The sequence below is a fragment of the Entelurus aequoreus genome, linkage group LG23, assembly GCF_033978785.1.
Source record: "Entelurus aequoreus isolate RoL-2023_Sb linkage group LG23, RoL_Eaeq_v1.1, whole genome shotgun sequence".
Lineage (NCBI taxonomy): Eukaryota > Metazoa > Chordata > Actinopteri > Syngnathiformes > Syngnathidae > Entelurus > Entelurus aequoreus.
Window position 1 is genome coordinate 31,218,879 of NC_084753.1, and position 21,029 is coordinate 31,239,907.

At 39.7% G+C, this 21,029-nt stretch overlaps 1 protein-coding gene across 1 annotated transcript; it reads right to left on the reverse strand.

The window, feature by feature from the left end:
• Positions 1–1,462: 1,462 nt before the first annotated feature.
• On the reverse strand, positions 1,463–20,241 carry LOC133640574 (protein LBH-like). Its single transcript, XM_062034065.1, has 4 exons — positions 20,107–20,241; positions 8,706–8,781; positions 4,856–5,006; positions 1,463–1,740 (listed from the first exon to the last, which is right to left on the reverse strand). The coding sequence occupies exons 2-4, from the start codon at positions 8,778–8,780 to the stop codon at positions 1,673–1,675; spliced, it is 294 nt and encodes a 97-aa protein (XP_061890049.1). The 5' UTR covers position 8,781; positions 20,107–20,241; the 3' UTR covers positions 1,463–1,672.
• Between the last annotated feature and the right edge of the window lie 788 nt (positions 20,242–21,029).

The window sequence follows — 21,029 nt, forward strand, 5'->3', positions numbered from 1 at the left end:
TAAAAAACGGGTGATATCTTCAACCCAAATGCTGGGTCATTTGAACTGCAATGCTGGGTTAATTGAACCAAATAAATGCATTATATATTCAACCCAAATGCTGGGTCATTTTAACTGCAATGCTGGGTTAAATGAACCAAATAAAGGCGTTATATATTCAACCCAAATGCTGGGTCATTTTAACTGCAATGCTGGGTTAATTGAACCAAATAAAGGCGTTATATATTCAACCCAAATGCTGGGTCATTTTAACTGCAATGCTGGGTTAATTGAACCAAATAAAGCGTTATATAGTCAACCCAAATGCTGGGTCATTTTAACTGCGATGCTGGGTTAATTGAACCAAATAAAGGCGTTCTATATTCAACCCAAATACTGGGTCATTTGAGCTGCAATACTGGGTTAATCGAACTTAATAAACGGGTGATATATTCAACCCAAATGTTGGGTCATTTAAATTGCAATGTTGAGTTAATCAAACTTAAAAAACGGGTGATATCTTCAACCCAGATGCTGGGTCATTTTAACAGCAATGCTGGGTAATTGAACCAAATAAACGGTGATATATTCAACCCAAATGTTGGGTCATTTAAATTGCAATGTTGAGTTAATCAAACTTAAAAAACGGGTGATATCTTCAACCCAAATGCTGGGTCATTTTAACAGCAATGCTGGGTTAATTGAACCAAATAAAGGCGTTATATATTCAACCCAAATGCTGGGTCATTTTAACTGCAATGCTGGGTTAATTGAACCAAATAAAGGTGTTATATATTCAACGCAAATGCTGGGTCATTTTAACTGCAATGCTGGGTTAATTTAACTGCAATGCTGGGTTAATTTAACTTAATAAACGGTGATATATTCAACCCAAATGCTGGGTCATTTTAACTGCAATGCTGGGTTAATTTAACTTAATAAACGGGTGATATATTCAACCCAAATGCTGGGTCATTTTAACTGCAATGCTGGGTTAATTGAACCAAATAAAGGCGTTAAATATTCAACCCAAATGCTGGGTCATTTTAACTGCAATGCTGGGTTAATCGAACTTAGTAAACGGATGATATATTCAACACAAATACTGGGTCATTTTAACTGCAATGCTGGGTTAATTGAACCAAATAAACGTGTTAGATATTCAACCCAAATGCTGGGTCATTTTAACTGCAATGCTGGGTTAATTGAACCAAATAAAGGCGTTACATATTTAACCCAAATGCTGGGTCATTTGAACTGCGATCCTGGGTTAATCGAACTTTATAGACGGGTGATATATTCAATGTGTTTTGGTCCGAAAGTTTTGTTGTTATACAAACATTTGTGTGACGTTCCTTCCTTATTTGTCATTATTCAAAGCTGATTTTAAATGTGTAGCGGTGGCAAGTTAACTGAATGTGGCAGCGAGCAAAAACCCCATTTTGTATTTTTGGTCACACCGACACATATGGTCCAGATCAGGTTTACAAACAAAACACATTTTATTTCAAGGTGCAGACATCACTGTCAGGTCAGCTCGCCTGCTATTTCTACTCTGGCCTCCTGTTGGCGCCACAAAGCTCTCTATCCACACACACTAATAATAAGTGCTCTTCTATTGGAGCTCCCTGGTCCGCGTGGGGACCGAGTCACAGCTACCGTGGAGTTTTTCTTTTATACCGTCAGCGGTTGTTCAGTTGGAGGCCGGCATCTCCGCCCCGGACATCCCCCCGCCGACACCGGCTTGGACCTGGACATCAACTGCAAGAGCATGAAGACGCCCTCGTTAGTTTGCGCTCTTTATTTAAGTGCTGTCACGTCTTCTCTGGTCTGAATCAGTTGATGGCAAACTTATTTTCACCTGGCAAAAAAACCCCCGTACAAACTATGTAACAGTGTACTCTTCTCTGATTGGTCACAACTATGTAAACAGGAAGAAAGTTTGATTTCGGGATGACAAAGCAAAAAACAGCAAAACATTTTTTAATAATTTTATGGACAATTAGATTCCTTCCTCGAGCCAAGTATTTATGCTAATTATTGGCAAATAACTAGCTTGCGTTGAACCCAAAGTTATACAGTAAATACAGTGCATCCGGAAGGTATTCACACAGTATTCACTTTTTCCACATTATGTTACAGCCTTATTCCAAAATGGAATAAATTCATTTTTATCAACAAAATTCTACACACAATACCCCGTAACGACAATGTGAAAAGGTTTTTTTTTTAAAATTTTGCACATTTATCAAAAATGAAAAACTAAAAAAAAAACGTAAGTATTCACAGCCTTTGCTCAGTACTTTGTTGATGCACCTTTGGCAGCAATACGATGCCACAAGCTTGGCACACCTATCTTTGGGCCGTTTCGCAGCCCCTCTCAAGCTCCGACAAGTTGGATGGGAAGCGTTGGTTTTCATCCAGGATGTCTCTGTACATTGTTGCATTGATATTTCCGTCTATCCTACCCCCACATTCCTCTGTTGCAAGTCTTGATGGACTCTGTGAAACATGTTTATGGCTATTGCCATTTTTTCTTGGCCTCAGTCTGGACCCCCCTCACCTCCCCACTCCACAAGAGCCCATTCTGAGATCGACCCCCCCCCCCCCCCAGCGCTCACCTTTTCCCCACCTTTTAAGGGGCGCCATAAATGGTATTTTTTGGGTTTTTGTTTTATTGTTTTTTTGTCATAAAGAAATACAATCATGTGTGCTTACGGACTGTATCCCTGCAGACTGTATTGATCTATATTGATATATTATGTATATATTGTGTTTTTTATGTTGATTTAATTAAAAAAAAAAAAAAAATTTTTTTTTTTTTACATTTCTTGTGCGGCCCGGTGGTTGGGTACCACTGATCTACGCCACAGCTAAGCACACGATAGCACACAAGCTAGACATACTGTAAGTAACACGTGTCATTAATGGAACAATATTGCAGTCGAAAACATTTGTATTAGTATCAAATAATCATAGATGCATATTACTTAAAAATACAGTCTCCAAGGCAGAAGTGTATCAGAAAGTATCCAGTAACAAACGTGTCCGCATCATTCGACTTACTGCGTCGTGAGCGTAAAGGGGGACGTTTGCAACAAGTTACATTTTACAAACCAAAAAATACATCAAGAACGCTACCTGCTAGCTTATGTTTAAGAGAAAAAGATTTTAAGGCCTACTGAAATGAATTTTTTTTATTTAAACGGGGATAGCAGATCCATTCTATGTGTCATACTTGATCATTTCGCGATATTGCCATATTTTTGCTGAAAGGATTTAGAAGAGAACATCGACGATAAAGTTCGCAACTTTTGGTCGCTGATAAAAAAAGCGGAAGTAGCGTGACGTCGCAGGTTGAAAGGCTCCTCACATTTCCCCATTGTTTACACCAGCAGCGAGAGCGATTCAGAGCGAGAAAGCGACGATTACCCCATTAATTTGAGCGAGGATGAAAGATTTGTGGATGAGGAACGTGAGAGTTAAGGACTAGAGTGCAGTGCAGGACGTATCTTTTTTCGCTCTGACCGTAACTTAGGTACAAGATGGCTCATTGGATTCCACACTTTCTCCTTTTGCTATTGTGGATCACGGATTTGTATTTTAAACCACCTCGGATACTATATCCTCTTGAAAATGAGAGTCGAGAACGCGAAATGGACATTCACAGTGACTTTAGCTACGAAGCGAACGTGATAGCATCGGGCTTAACTGCAGATAGAAACAAAAGAAATAAACCCCTGACTGGAAGGATTGACAGAAAATCAACAATACTATTAAACCATGGACATGTAACTACACGGTTAATGCTTTCCAGCCTGTCGAAGCTTAACAATGCTGTTGCTAACGACGCCATTGAAGCTAACTTAGCAACGGGACCTCGTCAGAGCTATGATAAAAACATTAGCTATCCAACTATGCCAGCCAGCCCTCATCTGCTCATCAAAACCCGCGCTCACCTGTGTGACTTCACCCGATCATCAATGCGGTCGGCGGCTAGAGTCGGATAGCGCGTCTGCTATCCAAGTCAAAGTCCTCCTGGTTGTGTTGCTGTAGCCAGCCGCTAATACACCGATCCCACCTACAACTTTCTTCTTTGCAGTCTCCATTGTTCATTAAACAAATTGCAAAAGATTCACCAACACAGATGTCCAGAATACTGTGGAATTTTGAGATGAAAACAGAGCTTTTTGTATTGGATACAATGGTGTCCGAATACTTCCGTTTCAACCATCGACGTCACAGGCAAACGTCATCATACATAGACGTTTTCAACCGGAAGTTTCGCGGGAAATTTAAAATTGCACTTTATAAGTTAACCCGGCCGTATTGGCATGTGTTGCAATGTTAAGATTTCATCATTGATATATAAACTATCAGACTGCGTGGTCGGTAGTAGTGGGTTTCAGTAGGCCTTTAACAGATAAATGTTGTATATTTGTCCCAATTGGAAGTGAAACCTTGTAAAACTTTGATTGGCTTTCATTTTTCATGTCCTGCACACGCGCACACCCACAGATGGTAAAAAACGGACCGTGACTTTGTTCTTTTTTCACTTCATTAATTATTGTGGCTATGAGGTTTCACCAAAATCAATCAATCAATCAATGTTTACTTATATAGCCCTAAATCACGAGTGTCTCAAAGGTCTGCACAAGAAAATCACCACACCACAAGTCCATTCCAGACGGTTAATAACAAATAGGTGAGTGTTTTCCTAACTGAACATACCATTGTCATTTCACTTCATCAAACCTTTGTGCTGGTGCTGTATCGCATCAATATCAATCGCTATCAGATCAGCCAATACTCAAGGCTCCGATATCGGTAGCGTATCGGGGGGTGACAAACTAGGTCACCATGTGCTGCTCCTCACCTGCCGGTGCGGTCGGCGCGTCTGGCGAGCTGGGTTCCGGCGGCCATCGCAGCTCGCCGCTCTCCACTTCCGCTCCGTCCGTGGGCTCCACCACGATGGAGGGAAGCCTCTTGGACAACTTTGGATGCCTTTCGTGGGGCCCTGGGAATATCTGCAAGCTCACGTCAGGGGGGAGAACATGTGACACGGCGCGTGTGAGGGAACGACGATGCGGTAAAAACCAGATTAGCAAGGCGGCTAACCGACTCACGCTCATTCACTCACGCGTTTGCTCGACTGAGCCATTCAGTTGTTTGGAGCTAACGTCAAATATGATGAAAAGTGATCCTCTCTGTTGGAAGAAGACAATATTTTTTAACAACCAGCCTACGTTTTACTCATCGCTCCCGTGACTCACCGCTGGATGCAACCTGCGCCAACAAAAGCTTGCTGAAAACCATCTAAAGTGCAGAGGGCCGCGTATGAAATATTTCAAGGGTGTGAGGGGCCACCTTGATATTCATCATGGGTCGAGATTATGCTAAACTAAAAAAAGCCTGCATCTCAGCTTTGTGGTATAAGTGACAAATTATTATTGTTCTTTGGAGGTTAGTTTGTGTCTTTATTAAGAAAGGTTTTTTTTTTAACACTGAATTTAAGTAACTGCATTTTTTGCTTTTTGAATTTTATGATCTGGATTTTATTTTGAATGAAATTAAACTGACAATTTCATTGAAAAAAAAAAGGTTGGCAAAATTTGTGTGTTTCAAAATTCAAAATTCTGTGGAAAAAAAACTGTTCAAAAAAATTCAGGGTATAAAAACTCAGTGTAAAAAAAAAAAACGGTCTATAAAAATTCAGTGTAAACAAATTCAGTTTATATAAATTCAGTGTTTAAAAATTCAGTGTAATATATATATATATATATATATATATATATATATATATATATATATATATATATATATATATATATATATATATATATATATATATATATATATATATATATATATATATATATATATTTTAATGAACATAAATGTATCAATAAAAAAATCCAGTTAAAGAAATTGAAACGCAAAAAATTCTGTTATAAAAATTCAGTGTAAATTTAAAATACAAAAAAATAAATACAAAAACTATAAATATATATATATATATATATATATATATATATATATATATATATATATTAGGGCTGCAACTAATGATTCATTTGATAATCGATTAATCGGTCGATTATTACTTCGATGAATCGATTAATAATCGGATAAAAGAGACAAACTACATTTCTATCCTTTCCAGTATTTTATTGAAAAAAACCCAGCATACTGGCACCATGTTGTGGACATTGGGGGTGCAGCATACACCAATAATAACACAGAAATGTAACTCATCAGAACTGAATCAGATATTGTACACGTTTCTGTTGTGAATAATAAAGGATTCATTTTAGGCTGCCTCTGAATAATAGCATGAAATATTCCAGCACCTTCATAACGTTTAGTTATACTAAAGCGTCACTCAAATCTAAATAGATTTATATAGCTTTATCAACCCGGCTACATTGATCCATTATGAAACCAACCTGAGATATTTCTGTCCGTTACGTTTATTTCGAAATTGGTAACCGTGCGTTTTCTCTCTCAAAACGGAGTCAAATGTGCCGAAGACACATTATCAGCCCCGAGTTGCAACAAAGGCATAACTTTAACGTTACTCACAAAAAAGCTGAACTCATGAATGCTTGTTGCCACTATGGACTTAAAAAGTTACGTACTGTGAGTTCCTCCCTTCATCAATGGCTCCAACATTTTTCCTCTTCAGGTGCTTCTGAAGCAATGTTGTACTTCCGTGCCATTTTGCAGGAAACGCTCTTCTTTGAAGTCTTTAAAGTGAAATGTTCCCACACTTTTGACGACTTAGGTCGTACACTTTTCTCCATTGAAGCAATAACCTCAAGATGTTTCTCCGCTAAACTATCGGTCGTGTTTTCCTGCGCCATTTTTCGAATTTTTCCAGCAAAGGAGACGCCGTCGTCACGTGAGCTGCACATGACACATCATTGGCTAGCTTACGCCACCTCATTAGACGTAGCCTCAGCGCCGCCCTGGCGCTGTTTTGTACTGTTTTTGTGCTTATTTTGATTATTGTTTCTCAGCTGTTTGTAAATGTTGCAGTTTGTAAATAAAGGTTTATAAAAACAACAACAACAACAACAACAACAAAATAACAAAAACAAAAACAAAAAGCCTCTGCGCAGGCGCATAGCATAGTTCCAACGAATCGATGACTAAATTAATCGCCAACTATTTTGGTAATCGATTTTAATCGATTTAATCGATTTTAATCGATTTAATCGATTAGTTGTTGCAGCCCTAATATATATATATATATATATATATATATATATATATATATATATATATATATATATATATATATATATATATATATATATTTCAATGAACATAAATGTATCAATAAAAACATCCAGTTAAAGAAATTCAAACGCAAAAAATTGTGTTATAAAAATTCAGTGTAAATTTAAAATACAAAAAAATAAATACAAAAACTATATATATATATATATATATATATATATATATATATATATATATATATATATATATATATATATATATATATATATATATATATATATATATATATATATATATATATATCAGAGAACATAAATGTATCAATAAGAAAATCCAGTTAAAAAAAATTCAAACGCAAAAAATTCAGTTGTGTAAATTTGTCGTAAAAAAAAACTTTCGTAATAAAGTGACAAATTAACCTCCATAGTAAAGGTGGTCCCTGTTTTGTAGTTACAAACAAATTCCGATCAATTAATAAGGCTACGTTCAAAGTTCAGGGTCGGCTGTCCGATTCGTATTTCTTTGTCGGATCCGATCTTTTTATGAAGTCGTTCACATAAAAAAAAAAGTGATTTCCAATGTGGACGCAAACTGACCGTCATGACGTCGCAAGCACTGCAGTGTTTACGGAAATAAACATAGCTTCGATTTTAATCAGTCAGGCTTGTCACTGACAGCTTGGTTATGTTTGGGTTTTTCCTCTGTGTTTGTGTTTATTTCCTGTCAGCGCTCTTATTTTGGTTACATTTCCTGCACGTCGCCCTGAGCGCTCGTTTCCCTCACCTGTCCGGCTACTATTTATACCTGCCTCGCCCTCCAGACAGGGCTTGGGAATTGTTAGCTTTTTGCTGTCTCCAGTTCTCCATTGTATCCTCTTGCCTGTTTCCTGGTTCCTGTTTTCCTACATTTCCTTTGGACATTAAAGTCATGTTTTCCTCCATCATGCCTGCCATCTCTGCATCGACATTTCAACGATTTTGTGCAATCAAAGCAGAAATATTTTGAACAAAGTTTTTGTGTGGAGAAGATTAAGAAGGAAGAGGACAAATATTTCGGCTCTTGCAGGATATTCTTCTTTGATGTCTGCTTGAAGAGCGTGTCTGTGAGCAAGTCGTCGTAGCCATGGGAGTGCTGGAACATTGATGTCAGTTCCTCAAACATTATTTTCACCTGTTTTCTGCTCATTTGTCAACCATTTATTTTGTAACCGTCTATTTTGGCAAATAATTATGACGTTAATCTTTTTGATGGTATTCTGGTCAGACGAATGCAAACATATGTATCGGATTTTTATCCACATACGAAAGAGGCCTAGGTCGGATATGAAAATTCGGAATCGCACTGTTCACGCTAGAATGGAAAAATCCAATACAGGTCGCTTATGGGCAAAACAAATCGGAATTGACCTGCAGTGTGACCCAAGCTCAGTACTGTACAACAAAAAAACAAGATGGTATCCAAATAGTCCTATTCTGGAAGGATACGGTATTCTGGTCGCCTCCCGCTGCACCGCCAAAGTCGTCCGAGCCCGACTCCAGGGAGTTCATCACCTCGGTCATCCTGCACAAAACAAAATCACCTACTTTTAAGTCTCATTTTGTTCTAACAGCACAAGTACTTGAGGAAACAGCATAAAAGAAGCACAAAAGTCCCAAAGTCCACTCCATGGAATGAGGTAAGCACAAAGTAAAGCGGATTATTTGATTGTTTGCTGATTTTGTAATCCCAGGCCCTTACAAAGATGAAATAACAATCAACAACGTTTATACGTTCACTTGTATTTGACTGAGACAAATAAGTATTAGCTCCCCTACCAACCAGCAAGCATACTGACTACAAACTCACTTGTTTCCTCGAAACACACAAAGAAGTCCTGTTCCTTTTAACAAATTTCCCCCAACCTCAATCTATCATGTGTACAAATTACACTTGCCCAACGTTTCCTCATTTCCTTTTGCCGCACACAAAATAATCCAATCTGAACTCTGAACAAAAATAAACACATAACTATTTGTTCTGTATTGCAACTCTGTGAGTGACAGGTGACACTACCAGGTAAAATAATGTTCGTCAACACTGTTCAATTATTGTAACGTCTGTAGAGACGCTTTAAAGAGGACAGGAATTCCATCGATTACTTTATTGAGCAAAACTTTTTTTATCCGGCCGTAACTGCACCAAAAAACATCAGCAAAAAAAACGACTATCGAGAAAAACGGGTAATTTTCTGTCGTACAAACCAGGCCAAAACTAACTATTTGTCATTTGTCATAACAACAGCAGCCTCTCTCTCTCTCATCTGCACCAACACGCACTTATGGCTCTTAGCCACTGATGCGTTTATGGCCACACAAAAAGTCGGACAACTCCAACACCACACAAAGTGTAAATGCCAGGTTGTTACAATATGACTCCCTAATCAGACGTGTGCTTATTCTACCATCATTTATTAAGAATGTTAATTTATGGATATTAATCATGAAATGCTGACACTAGATTACCTAAATGCTAATAAAGATATATACTTTACAGACAGAAAGTTACAGGAATGTACACTTTATCCCATGCTTACATCTCATTGTGCACCATGTGAATGTTTTAAGGGGAACTAAATGTGACCTCTGAAAGGGGTACACATTCTTTCAAAAGTAGGACCTGTACACAGCTCATGAAAAACAACAATTTCATTGTAAGTGGACCAAATCACTTATATTAAAAAATAATCTCATGAAAATGACTGCTGTCATGTTGTTATTATAATAAACAGTATGTAAGTATGTTGTTGCCAAATACTATCTTCCTTTCAAACCTCTACACCATCATGGGCAAGACCAAAGAGCTGTCAAAAAAACTGTAGACCTGCACAAGGCTGGAATGGACATCCACTAGAAGCTTAGTGGGGAAGAGAACACAATTGGCAATAACTGATAAATGGCAAAATAAAAGATAACCATCATTAAGCCTCGCTCTGAAGATCCATGCCAGATTTCACCTGGTCTGGAACTGTAAGGATGATTGTGAGAGTTGGGACCACAGACATCAAGAAAAGCGTTGATAACACGCTTTGCAGTGGATTAGACTGAGAAGGAGAATGTGATGTGGTCACATGGCAGCAAAATGGAGGTGTTTGTTTGCAGAGATATGCTTAGGAGTCCAACTACAATCCAACCCTTCCTCATCGTGGTGGGGACGCTGGCAATGTGGTAGTGTCAGAGCTATAACATCTGGAACTTTGGTTCCTGGTAGGGTTACCCATGACAGACAGGTCTGGTTACTAACAGGGCTCTGGTGAAAACCCAGGAGACGTCAACCCTCAGGAACCAGCAGCTTCTGGTCATCTTGCCTCTGCATCTGTGGTAAATCTGCGGCAAGCAAGGTCGGCGGCTTCACAAATGGAGTGAGAATAACAACGTTGCTTCGCGCATGTGCAACCGCCATTCTTCTGCGTGTGATGGCCGCAACCTTTCCCCGACGTCGGATGCAACCGCTGAGCCTTGGTGCTCTCTGTGTCAGGGGTTGACCTGCACTCCCACAGGTCTTATGAACTGCTACAATTTGCGAAGTGAACTTCAAGCAGACAATCTTTGTGAGTCCTGTTCAGAGGCTTAAATTGCTCAACAACAACAACTAGAATTTGCAATTCCGCTAGGAATTGCGTGTGAATGCCCTATGTGTGCAAGCCGCCAAACCGCCTATACGCCTGGGTAGAACTGAAATGCTTGAATGTCCAGGGTGAGTGGAGTGTATGGATGTTGGGACTGTTCAAATTGGTTGAGAAATGTGGGATATGGAGAGGTTTGTACATTGCCCATTCATTTTCAAGGCGGGCATATTCCTGGTAATTCCAGGTAATCAGGGATTTTTCCAAACCGGGAAACATGCTGGCTTGAATGTCATGGGTGAGTGGAGTGTGTGCATGTTCGAATGGTTCAAATAGGATGAGAAATGTGGGATATGCAGTAGACTGTATAATGCCTATTTATTGTCAATGGGGAGAAAATTCTGGGAAATCCTGAGAAAACCGGGAATTTGGAGAAAGGAAAAACATGTTTTGTGTTTGCTATATCGGAGGAATAGTGTGGGTAGATGGTTGAAAGGTCAAAATCCGGTTTTAAAATGGCGCAACATTTTGCGAATTTAGGGCATTGTAGAACTATGATGTCCATTCATTAGAATGGGAATTTCCTGGAAATTTGTGAATGTCTGGAAAACCGGAATTTTTTGAAAATATTCATACTAACACAATTGTCCTAGATGATATGAATGGGTTGGTGCGGGAATTTTTGGAATCGGTTGAAAAATATTGACGTAGTAACAGTTTGAATTGACAATGGGTATTTCGGAGTTCCTGCAATTTCGGGAAGACTGGTCATTTTTACGAAAATAAAAATAGGAGCATGTGTTGTCCCAACTAAGAGGAATGTTTTGAAGGTGGAATCGTCAAAAAACGGTTGAAAAATGTGGACTGTGAAAGCTTTCCGGGAAGAGGTGAAAATAGGGCTTTGGAAAAATGTTTTGAACTTGTAAAATGGTAGTTTGATTGTCCAAGGTGAGTGGAGTATGCGAATGGTGGAACGGTTCTAATCGGGAGAGAAATGTGGGAGTTGTGCTTGTTTGAAAATTGGCCCATTCATTTTCAATGGGCAAAATATCCCGGAAAACCGGGAATTCTGGGTAATCCGGGATATTTTTGATACTTCCAACAGTTCCGTTTTGATACTTCCAACAGTTCCGATTGGATGAAAACTGTGGGCGGTGGAGCGCGGCAAACTTTTGCGGCGAGATAATAATAAATAGATGATTTTTTTGGTGTAGAACAGTGGTTCTTAATCTTGTTGGAGGCACCGAACCCCACCAGTTTCATATGCGCATTCCCCGAACCCTTCTTTAGTGAAAAATAAAATGTTTTTTTTTTTCAAATTCAAGACAAAGTTATATGTTTTTGGTAACACTTTAGTATGTGGAACATATTCTAAGTAACAAAGACTTAATTTAGAGTTTTTTGGACACTAGGGGAACATATTCTAAGTAACAAAGACTTAATTTAGAGTTTTTTGGACACTAGGGGAACATATTCTAAGTAACAAAGACTTAATTTAGAGTTATTTGGTTAGGGTTAGAGGGTTAGGGTTATAATAAGGCCAAGCCGAATAAGGCATTAATAAGTACTTAATAATGACTAGTTAAGAGCCAATATGTTACTAATATGCATGTTAATAAGCAACTAATTAATGGTGAATATGTCCCCCATACTAAAGTGTTACCATGTTTTTTTACTGGTGCACAAAATGAACCGTGGATGAACATCACCTTGTTCAAACAACAAAACCAACACAATGCATAAACTCACAACAAATTACACACCTGCAAATCAGTCTGACTTCTGCTGTTGCCATATCCGTAATACGCCGATAGGGAGAAGTTTTTTTTTACACGATGAGTCGGGTGTGTCTTGACCTCCGCCGAACCCCTGAGCCCGACTCACCGAACCCCTAGGGTTCGATCGAACCCAGGTTAAGAACCACTAGTGTAGAATCTTACATGCTTGGGCATTCACACGACAATAACAACAACCACAGCACCACACGGAGGTGTCTTTGACCAAAATCCGTCCTGAGATGTTTTACAATTTGTATGTCGACCCTAAAATTGCCTGCTGTCAATGTCTTTGTAAGGGCCTAAGTTTACCAAATCACCAGGGGATGAAATACTTACTCTTCCCACACTACAATAACATAACTATAACTCATCTCAGAACTTGGAACAGTAGAATTAGGACCAGAACAGCAAGCTTTCTTCCTATTTCCACTCTATATGATGAAGTGTCAATAAACCTTCCTCAGCAGCCTGAAGCCAGCCTTATAGTCCATTGTCTCTTCGCTACACAATAGCTTTATTATTTCAATTTTTTAGTTGACTAGTTGTGTTAGTAGTGGCACTAACAGGGGCACAAAGTGGATATTTCGGAGATTCTCTTCGGCCTCAAACAAACATCCTTTTTCTGTGAGCGCAGTCAGCAGCTGTTGGCCATTTGGTGTCGGCTGCATGCTCGGCAACAGCCGAGCGACGATCAACAGCTCGCTTTGTCAACTCCATTACCATGGAGATGCGGTCACTAACGTCCTTCAGCTCGCCTCTCTGGCGGCGACACCTGGAAAGCGTGGAGGACTCGGCTCTCTTCCATGTGCGCCCGTAAGTTGAGTGAAAGAGCACTTTTCATACAATCAGACAGTGACGGCCCGCCGCTGTTGCCATGGGTACAAAAAATGAGGTTTCATGCCTCTGATTGTGTAAGTGGAGCACTTTGCCTGAGCGCACAAAGCCCACAGCTGATTTGGGGGGGAATTCATGTGTGGCTTTATGCGGCAATTACTGCCTTCAAGACGGGGGGAGCCTCGCCGTTGGTGAGACCTCTGTGTGGAACCTGGGATTGCCTCTGTCTTTCCCCAGGCGGCAGCCCGGCAGACAATACAAGCTTTATTCCCTATCAGAGGCCGGGATTGTCCTTCTGGAGGCAAGGAGTGCTCGCTCGTGCCGGATCATCGGACAGAATTAGAAGGTCTGCGGAGGTATGGACCCAGAGCCCCGTGGTAGTCCGCATGTGATTCCAGTCTGATCTGGTTCCAGTGAAGCGTCACAGAATTAAAATTCCAATGCCTAGCATGAGGCTTCAGTCATGCTTTATTTCTAATATAAAGGGATTCATACAGTACATCCTTCTTTAAAGGCCTACTGAAATGATTTTTTAAAATTTAAACGGGGATAGCAGATCCATTCTATGTCATACTTGATCATTTCGCGATATTGCCATATTTTTGCTGAAAGGATTTAGTATAGAACAACGACGATAAAGTTCGCAACTTTTGGTCTCTGATAAAAAAAAGCCTTGCCCCTACCGAAAGTAGCGTGACGACACTAGGACTGCTCACATTATCCTATTGTTTACACCAGCAGCGAGAGAGATTCGGACCGAGAAAGCGACGATTACCCCATTAATTTGAGCGAGGATGAAAGAGTCGTGGATGAGCAACGTGAAAGTGAAGGACTAGAACGTATCTTTTTTCGCTCTGACCGTAACTTAGGTACAAGCTGGCTCATTGGATTCCACACTCTCTCCTTTTTCTCTTGTGGATCACGGATTTGTATTTTAAACCACCTCGGATACTATATCCTCTTGAAAATGAGAGTCGAGAACACGAAATGGACATTCACAGTGACTTTTATCTCCACGACAATACATCGGTGAAGCACTTTAGCTACGGAGCTAACGTGATAGCATCGTGCTTAAATGCAGATAGAAACAAAAGAAATAAGCCCCTGACTGGAAGGATAGCCAGAAGATCAACAATACTACCAAACTCTGGACATGTAACTACACGGTTAATGCTTTCCAGCTTGGCGAAGGTTAGTAATGCTGTTGCTAATGACGCCATTGAAGCTAACTTAGCTACGGAACCTCGACAGAGCTATGCTAAAAACATTAGCTCTGCACCTACGCCAGCTCTCATCTGCTCATCACGACCCGTGCTCACCTGCGTTCCAGCGATCGACGGTACGACGAAGGACTTCACCCGATCACCGATGCGGTCGGCGGCCCGGAGACGGAGGAAATCAAGGTGAGGTCGTTCGGCTAGCGCGTCTGCTATCCTCAAAGTCCTCCTGGTTGTGTTGCTGTAGTCCGCCGCTAATACACCGATCCCACCTACAACTTTCTTCTTTGCAGTCTTCATTGTTCATTAAACAAATTGCAAAAGATTCACCAACACAGATGTCCAGAATACTGTGGAATTTTGAGATGAAAACAGAGTTTTTTATATAGGATTCAATGTGTCCGCATACTTCCCGTTTCAACGATTGACATCACGCGCATACGTCATCATACACAGACATTTTCAACCGGAAGTTTAGCGGGAAATTTAAAATTGCACTTTATAAGTTAACCTGGCCGTATTGGCATGTGTTGCAATGTCAAGATTTCATCATTGATATATAAACTATCAGACTGCGTGGTCAGTAGTAGTGGGTTTCAGTAGGCCTTTAAGTCATACCTCCACTTGGATGACAGTTATTTTATTTTTGTATTTCACAAGTGGACGGGTTATTGGTTGTCATTAACATGTTGCATATCAGGCTTCTGCAAAAAGAATTTTGGAAATTCGAATAGAATTGGCTCCACCCCCACAGAATGTTGAATAGGAATTACAGGAAGTAGAATCACATTCATTGCGATTCAGAGAAACTCCTGAATGTGTTACATTTAATAGTTTTGGACTAAAACATATTTGACACTAAAATTAAGCACAAGTTCATCCATTTTGAACACTTGGTTAAAGGAAAGCATACTTGGAAGTTTTTCCCCCACCACTTTCTGTACAATACATCAAATTAAATGATCTGTGGTGAGATTTTTTGCTGTAATAGAAATATAATGTGTGCATTAGGTTAATAATATTTCTATAAAATATCTAAAGCAGTCATGTATGGCTACAGCTATCAATTATTTTAGGAATCGATTAGTTTGTTTGATTATTCAAGTAATCAGATAAAGCACACTTTAAAACCACAATGCGTATTTTCGGGAAAAGAGTTGAAATAAACAATCGTTTTTTTCTGCTTGCTTTAAAGTTCATTCATATTTTCTAACAAATGCACATTATCCACATTGAAATTGCCATTTTAACACGTGTGTATTAATAAAACAATAATTCAAAAACTCTTCTGATCACAGCGCACACACACCACCCTGATAACGTGCGCTGTTGTAATGGCCACTGAAAACTATCCCAGCAGGCACAAGACATTGAAACAACGTTGAGAACTTGTTGAATTAGGTCCTGACGTTGGGCAACTCAAACATAACGTTGAAACAACATGCTTTTTCACGACGTTTAATCCATGTTGGGTTCTGATGTGGATTTGACCATTGATTTTTGGTCATTTCCCAACCAATATTCTACAACACAAATACAACGTTGAAACAACAGGCTTTTTGCTGACGTTTTATCAATGTTGGGTTCTGACGTTGATTTGACCATTAAATTTTGGTCATTTTCCAACCAATATTCGACAACACAAAATACAATGTTGAAACAACAGGCTTTTTGACAACGTTTAATCAATGTTGGGTTCTGACGTTGATTTGACCATTGAATTTTGGTCATTTCCCAACCAATGTTTTACAACACAAATACAATGTTGAAACAACATGCTTTTTGACAACATTTAATCAACGTTGGGTTCTGACGTTGATTTGACCATTGAAATGTGGTCATTTATTAACCAATATTCTACACCACAAATACAACATTGAAACAACATGCTTTTTGACAACGTTTATCCATGGTCAGGTTGTGACGTTGATTTGACCATTGAATTTTGGTCATTTCCCAACCAACAACGTGGATGCAACATTGAACATCAACATGGTCTCAATTTACAAATATGACTATTTTGCAACATTGGATGTTTCAAAGGACATATAATCAGTGTTGTATCAATGTTTTGTGCCTGCTGGGATGTCCGCGTATTTAAAGTTTGGACACTTACTGCAGTTCAGATTTGATACATTTCTGTTAGTTAGACTCAATAAAGGCTTAATCGAATACTTTTCTATAATATATTTACCATGAATTGATTTACGTGGACCCCGACATAAACAAGTTGAAAAACTTATTCAGGTGTTACCATTTAGTGGTCAATTGTACGGAATATGTACTGAACTGTGAAATCTACTAATAAAAGTTTCAATCAATCAATTTAAAGCCAGCTCAAAAAACACTTGGCTCTCCAGGTACCACCATAATGACCAACATTAAAATACAGTAGTGTAGTAGGCCTAAGTATTGATTAAAGCAAGGCAGATAAAGCAAATATATTTAATATGTTCGGCCACTGTAACATTACACACAGTTTGAACAATAGCACTGTGTATGAATACAGGAAAATAAAACACTGTACTTTAGCCAAGTAATTATTTGGTCTACCAGTAGATGGAGTGGTACACATACCACAGTTTGAGAATCACTGATTCAAACGATTAAACGTTGCAGCTCTAAAGTCAGTAGGCGTTTCCCCCATTTTAGACCTTGGGACCCAACTTTTCCACTCAAAATATAAAAACTGAATTAGTCATCTTACTCTTGATTTTAATTGTATTCAATAATCATGTCTAACCTACTTACAGTTTACAACCTTTTCAAATGATATGATACTAAGTGCTAATCCCAAGGATTAATATTTATCTAACACATAAACCTTCCCAGCAGACACAAGACATTGATACAACGTTGATTTTACATACATGTCCTTTCAAACTGTCTTTGAAAAATAGTTGTATTTGTAAATTGAGACAACGTTGGATCCACGTTGTTGGTTGGGAAATTACTAAATTTCAATGGTCAAATCAACGTCACAACCTGACATTGAATAAACGCAAAAAGCATGTTGTTTCAACGTTGTATTTGTGTTGTAGAATATTGGTTGGGAAATTATCAAAAATTCAATGGTCAAATCAACGCCAGAACCCAACATTGATTAAACTTTGTCAAAAAGCATGTTGTTTCAACGTTATGTTTGTTTGTCAGGACCTAACTCAACAAGTTCTCAACGTTGTTTTAATGTCTTGTGCCTGCTGGGTTAGACTTAGGTCAGCCTGATTAGGAAAAATGGGTACTAACCAAATATACTGCATGAGAAGGGACTCGTTAATCACTCAAATATAAACTAAATTAATAAAATAATGAATGTGTTTCTTAACTAAACTGTCAATAAAATTAGAGTACAATTGGAAATATCGTTTCACCAGTTTAGTCATAATTCTTGCGCTTAAGAAACTTCTCTAACTTTAGCTCCAGACTTCTTATGTTTGTTTGATATTGTCATTACTACCACAGCTGAGAAAGATAATCTTGCAGGGCCCTGTAGGGGGACCAACAATGGGCCCCCGGCCCTATAGATAAGAACCACTGCTCACGCAGGTGTATCCTTAAAGGCCTACTGAAACCCACTACTACCGACCACGCAGTCTGATAGTTTATATATCAATGATGAAATCTTAACATTGCAACACATGCCAATACGGCCGGGTTAACTTATAAAGTGCAATTTTAAATTTCCCGCTAAACTTCCGGTTGAAACGTCTATGTATGATGCCGTATGCGCGTGACGTCAATTGTTGAAACTGAAGTATTCGGACACAAAAGCTCGGTTTTCATCGCAAAATTCCACAGTATTCTGGACATCTGTGTTGGTGAATATTTTGCAATTTGTTTAATGAACAATGAAGACTGCAAAGAAGAAAGCTTTAGGTGGGATCGGTGTATTAGCGGCTGGCTGCAGCAACACAACAAGGAGGACTTACTTGGATAGCAGACGCGCTATCCGACGCTAGCCGCCGACCGCATTGATGATCGGGTGAAGTCCTTCGTCGCTCCGTCGATCGCTGGAACGCAGGTGAGCATGGGTGTTGATGAGCAGATGAGGGCTGGCTGGCGTAGGTGGATAGCTAATGTTTTTAGCATAGCTCTGTGAGGTCCCGTTGCTAAGTTAGCTTCAATGCCGTCGTTAGCAACAGCATTGTTAAGCTTCGCCAGGCTGGAAAGCATTAACCGTGTAGTTACATGTCCATGGTTTAATAGTATTGTTGATTTTCTGTCTATCCTTCCAGTCAGGGGTTTATTTATTTTGTTTCTATCTGCAGTTAAGCCCGATGCTATCACGTTAGCTCCGTAGCTAAAGTGCTTCGCCGATGTATTGTCGTGGAGATAAAAGTCACTGTGAATGTCCATTTCCCGTTCTCGACTCTCATTTTCAAGAGGATATAGTATCCGAGGTGGTTTAAAATACAAATCCGTGATCCACAATAGAAAAAGGAGAGAGTGTGGAATCCAATGAGCCAGCTTGTACCTAAGTTACGGTCAGAGCGAAAAAAGATGCGTCCTGCACTGCAATCTAGTCCGTCACTCTCACGTTCCTCATCCACGAATCTTTCATCCTGGCTCAAATTAATGGGGTAAATGTCGCTTTCTCGGTCCGAATCGCTCTCGCTGCTGGTGTAAACAATGAGGAAATGTGAGGAGCCTTTCAACCTGTGACGTCACGCTACTTCTGGTACAGGCAAGGCTTTTTTTTTATCAGCGACCAAAAGTTGCGAACTTTATCGTCGATGTTCTCTACTAAATCCTTTCAGCAAAAATATGGCAATATCGCGAAATGATCAAGTATGACACATAGAATGGATCTGCTATCCCCGTTTAAATAAGAACATTTAATTTCAGTAGGCTTTTAAGGTCTGTTTTCCACATGCAACACATCTCAACTCCTCTACCGCTGCCTTTTTTTCGTATATATACGATGGAGCTTTTCCCTGGAAGACGATTCCGGTCCGCAGTGGCCCTCTTGGTATTCAGGTAAAAGGGCTGCATCCAGGTCAGAGTCACGACAACCTCTCCTGCCACGAAGAGCGCCGTTTCTCTCTCGTACCGCCCCAAATAGAGTAATAAAGGACGTATATTGTACCCTACAAAACATGCCGATCAGAAATACTCCTGAAGCGCAACAATAAATTACAGAGCTTTTCCTGCACGTCACACAACAGGTAGCCCATTTACTGCCAGTGGGCGAAACTAAAAGATACAGTATTAATGAAACTAAAATATACAGTATTACTAGTGGTATTATAATACACCAGCTTCTGCTACACCCACACTTGAACACACTCTTCAATATTAACAGATCTGAGGTCAAATTTCCTACTTTTTATCACATTTTAAACACTCTTATTTTGTGTTTTTTATTTTCAATTTTTTTAAAGCACACCAGATGGCACTGTGCCGGATAAAATGTGCCCACAAAATGTGTTGAAAAAAAAAAAAAGACTCTCCCTACCTGTATGCAGGCTGGTCCAGAATGTCAGAGCAGGACTGTCTTCATCACACTGGTGCTGATGAAGAGGATGCAGGCTGTTGTGGGCGACGGGCAGGCAAGTTCGCCGCTTGGCATCCAAGTGCCGGGAGCATGCGCACTGGCAGCGGAGCTTCAACTTCCAGTACCCTCGGAAATGTGGCGATTCCCCACGCGAAACCGGACGTCGGCGGCATATTCATCTTCTCGGGCATCCTTAATTAAACCTTACACGTTTCCCCTGGCAACTACTAAGAATTAAAGATGGTTTAAAAAAGAGCAGGAATTATGAACAAAAGAAGGTAGTTTACATTTATGGGCGTTACGAGCATCACTTGAAGGCGGCACACGAAGGCGCGATGGCGGCTCGGACAGTTTTAAATTAGCAAACAAACTTTAACCGCGTCGTCTATTTGAAGAGGCAAATGTTCTTATAAGGTCACACAACTCCAGTTAGATAGTTAAAGTCGGGTAAGTGGTTATACCTGACCTGTACGCGTTCGAACTGTCCGACTGTAACGTTATCAAAGTGCTAGCTATGGAAAGATGTCGGACTGTGATTCATGTTAATGCTTTTTTTTTGCCACCTGTATTACTGAAAGAGCCCTTCAGCGGTTGTGAAACATTTAAGTTGAGCTGTGTCTCCCTCTAGGGTGTGAATGCGATATTGTCTCTCTTATGGAAAAATATGCCTCTTGTTTAAAGTTAAAGTACCAATGATTGTCACGCACACACTAGGTGTGGTGAGATTATCCTCTGCATTTGACCCATCACCCTTGATCACCCCCTGGGAGGTGAGGGGAGCAGTGAGCAGCAGCGGTGGCCGCACCCGGGAATCATTTTTGGTGATTTAACCCCCAATTCCAACCCTTGATGCTGAGTGCCAAGCAGGGAGGTAATGGGTCCCA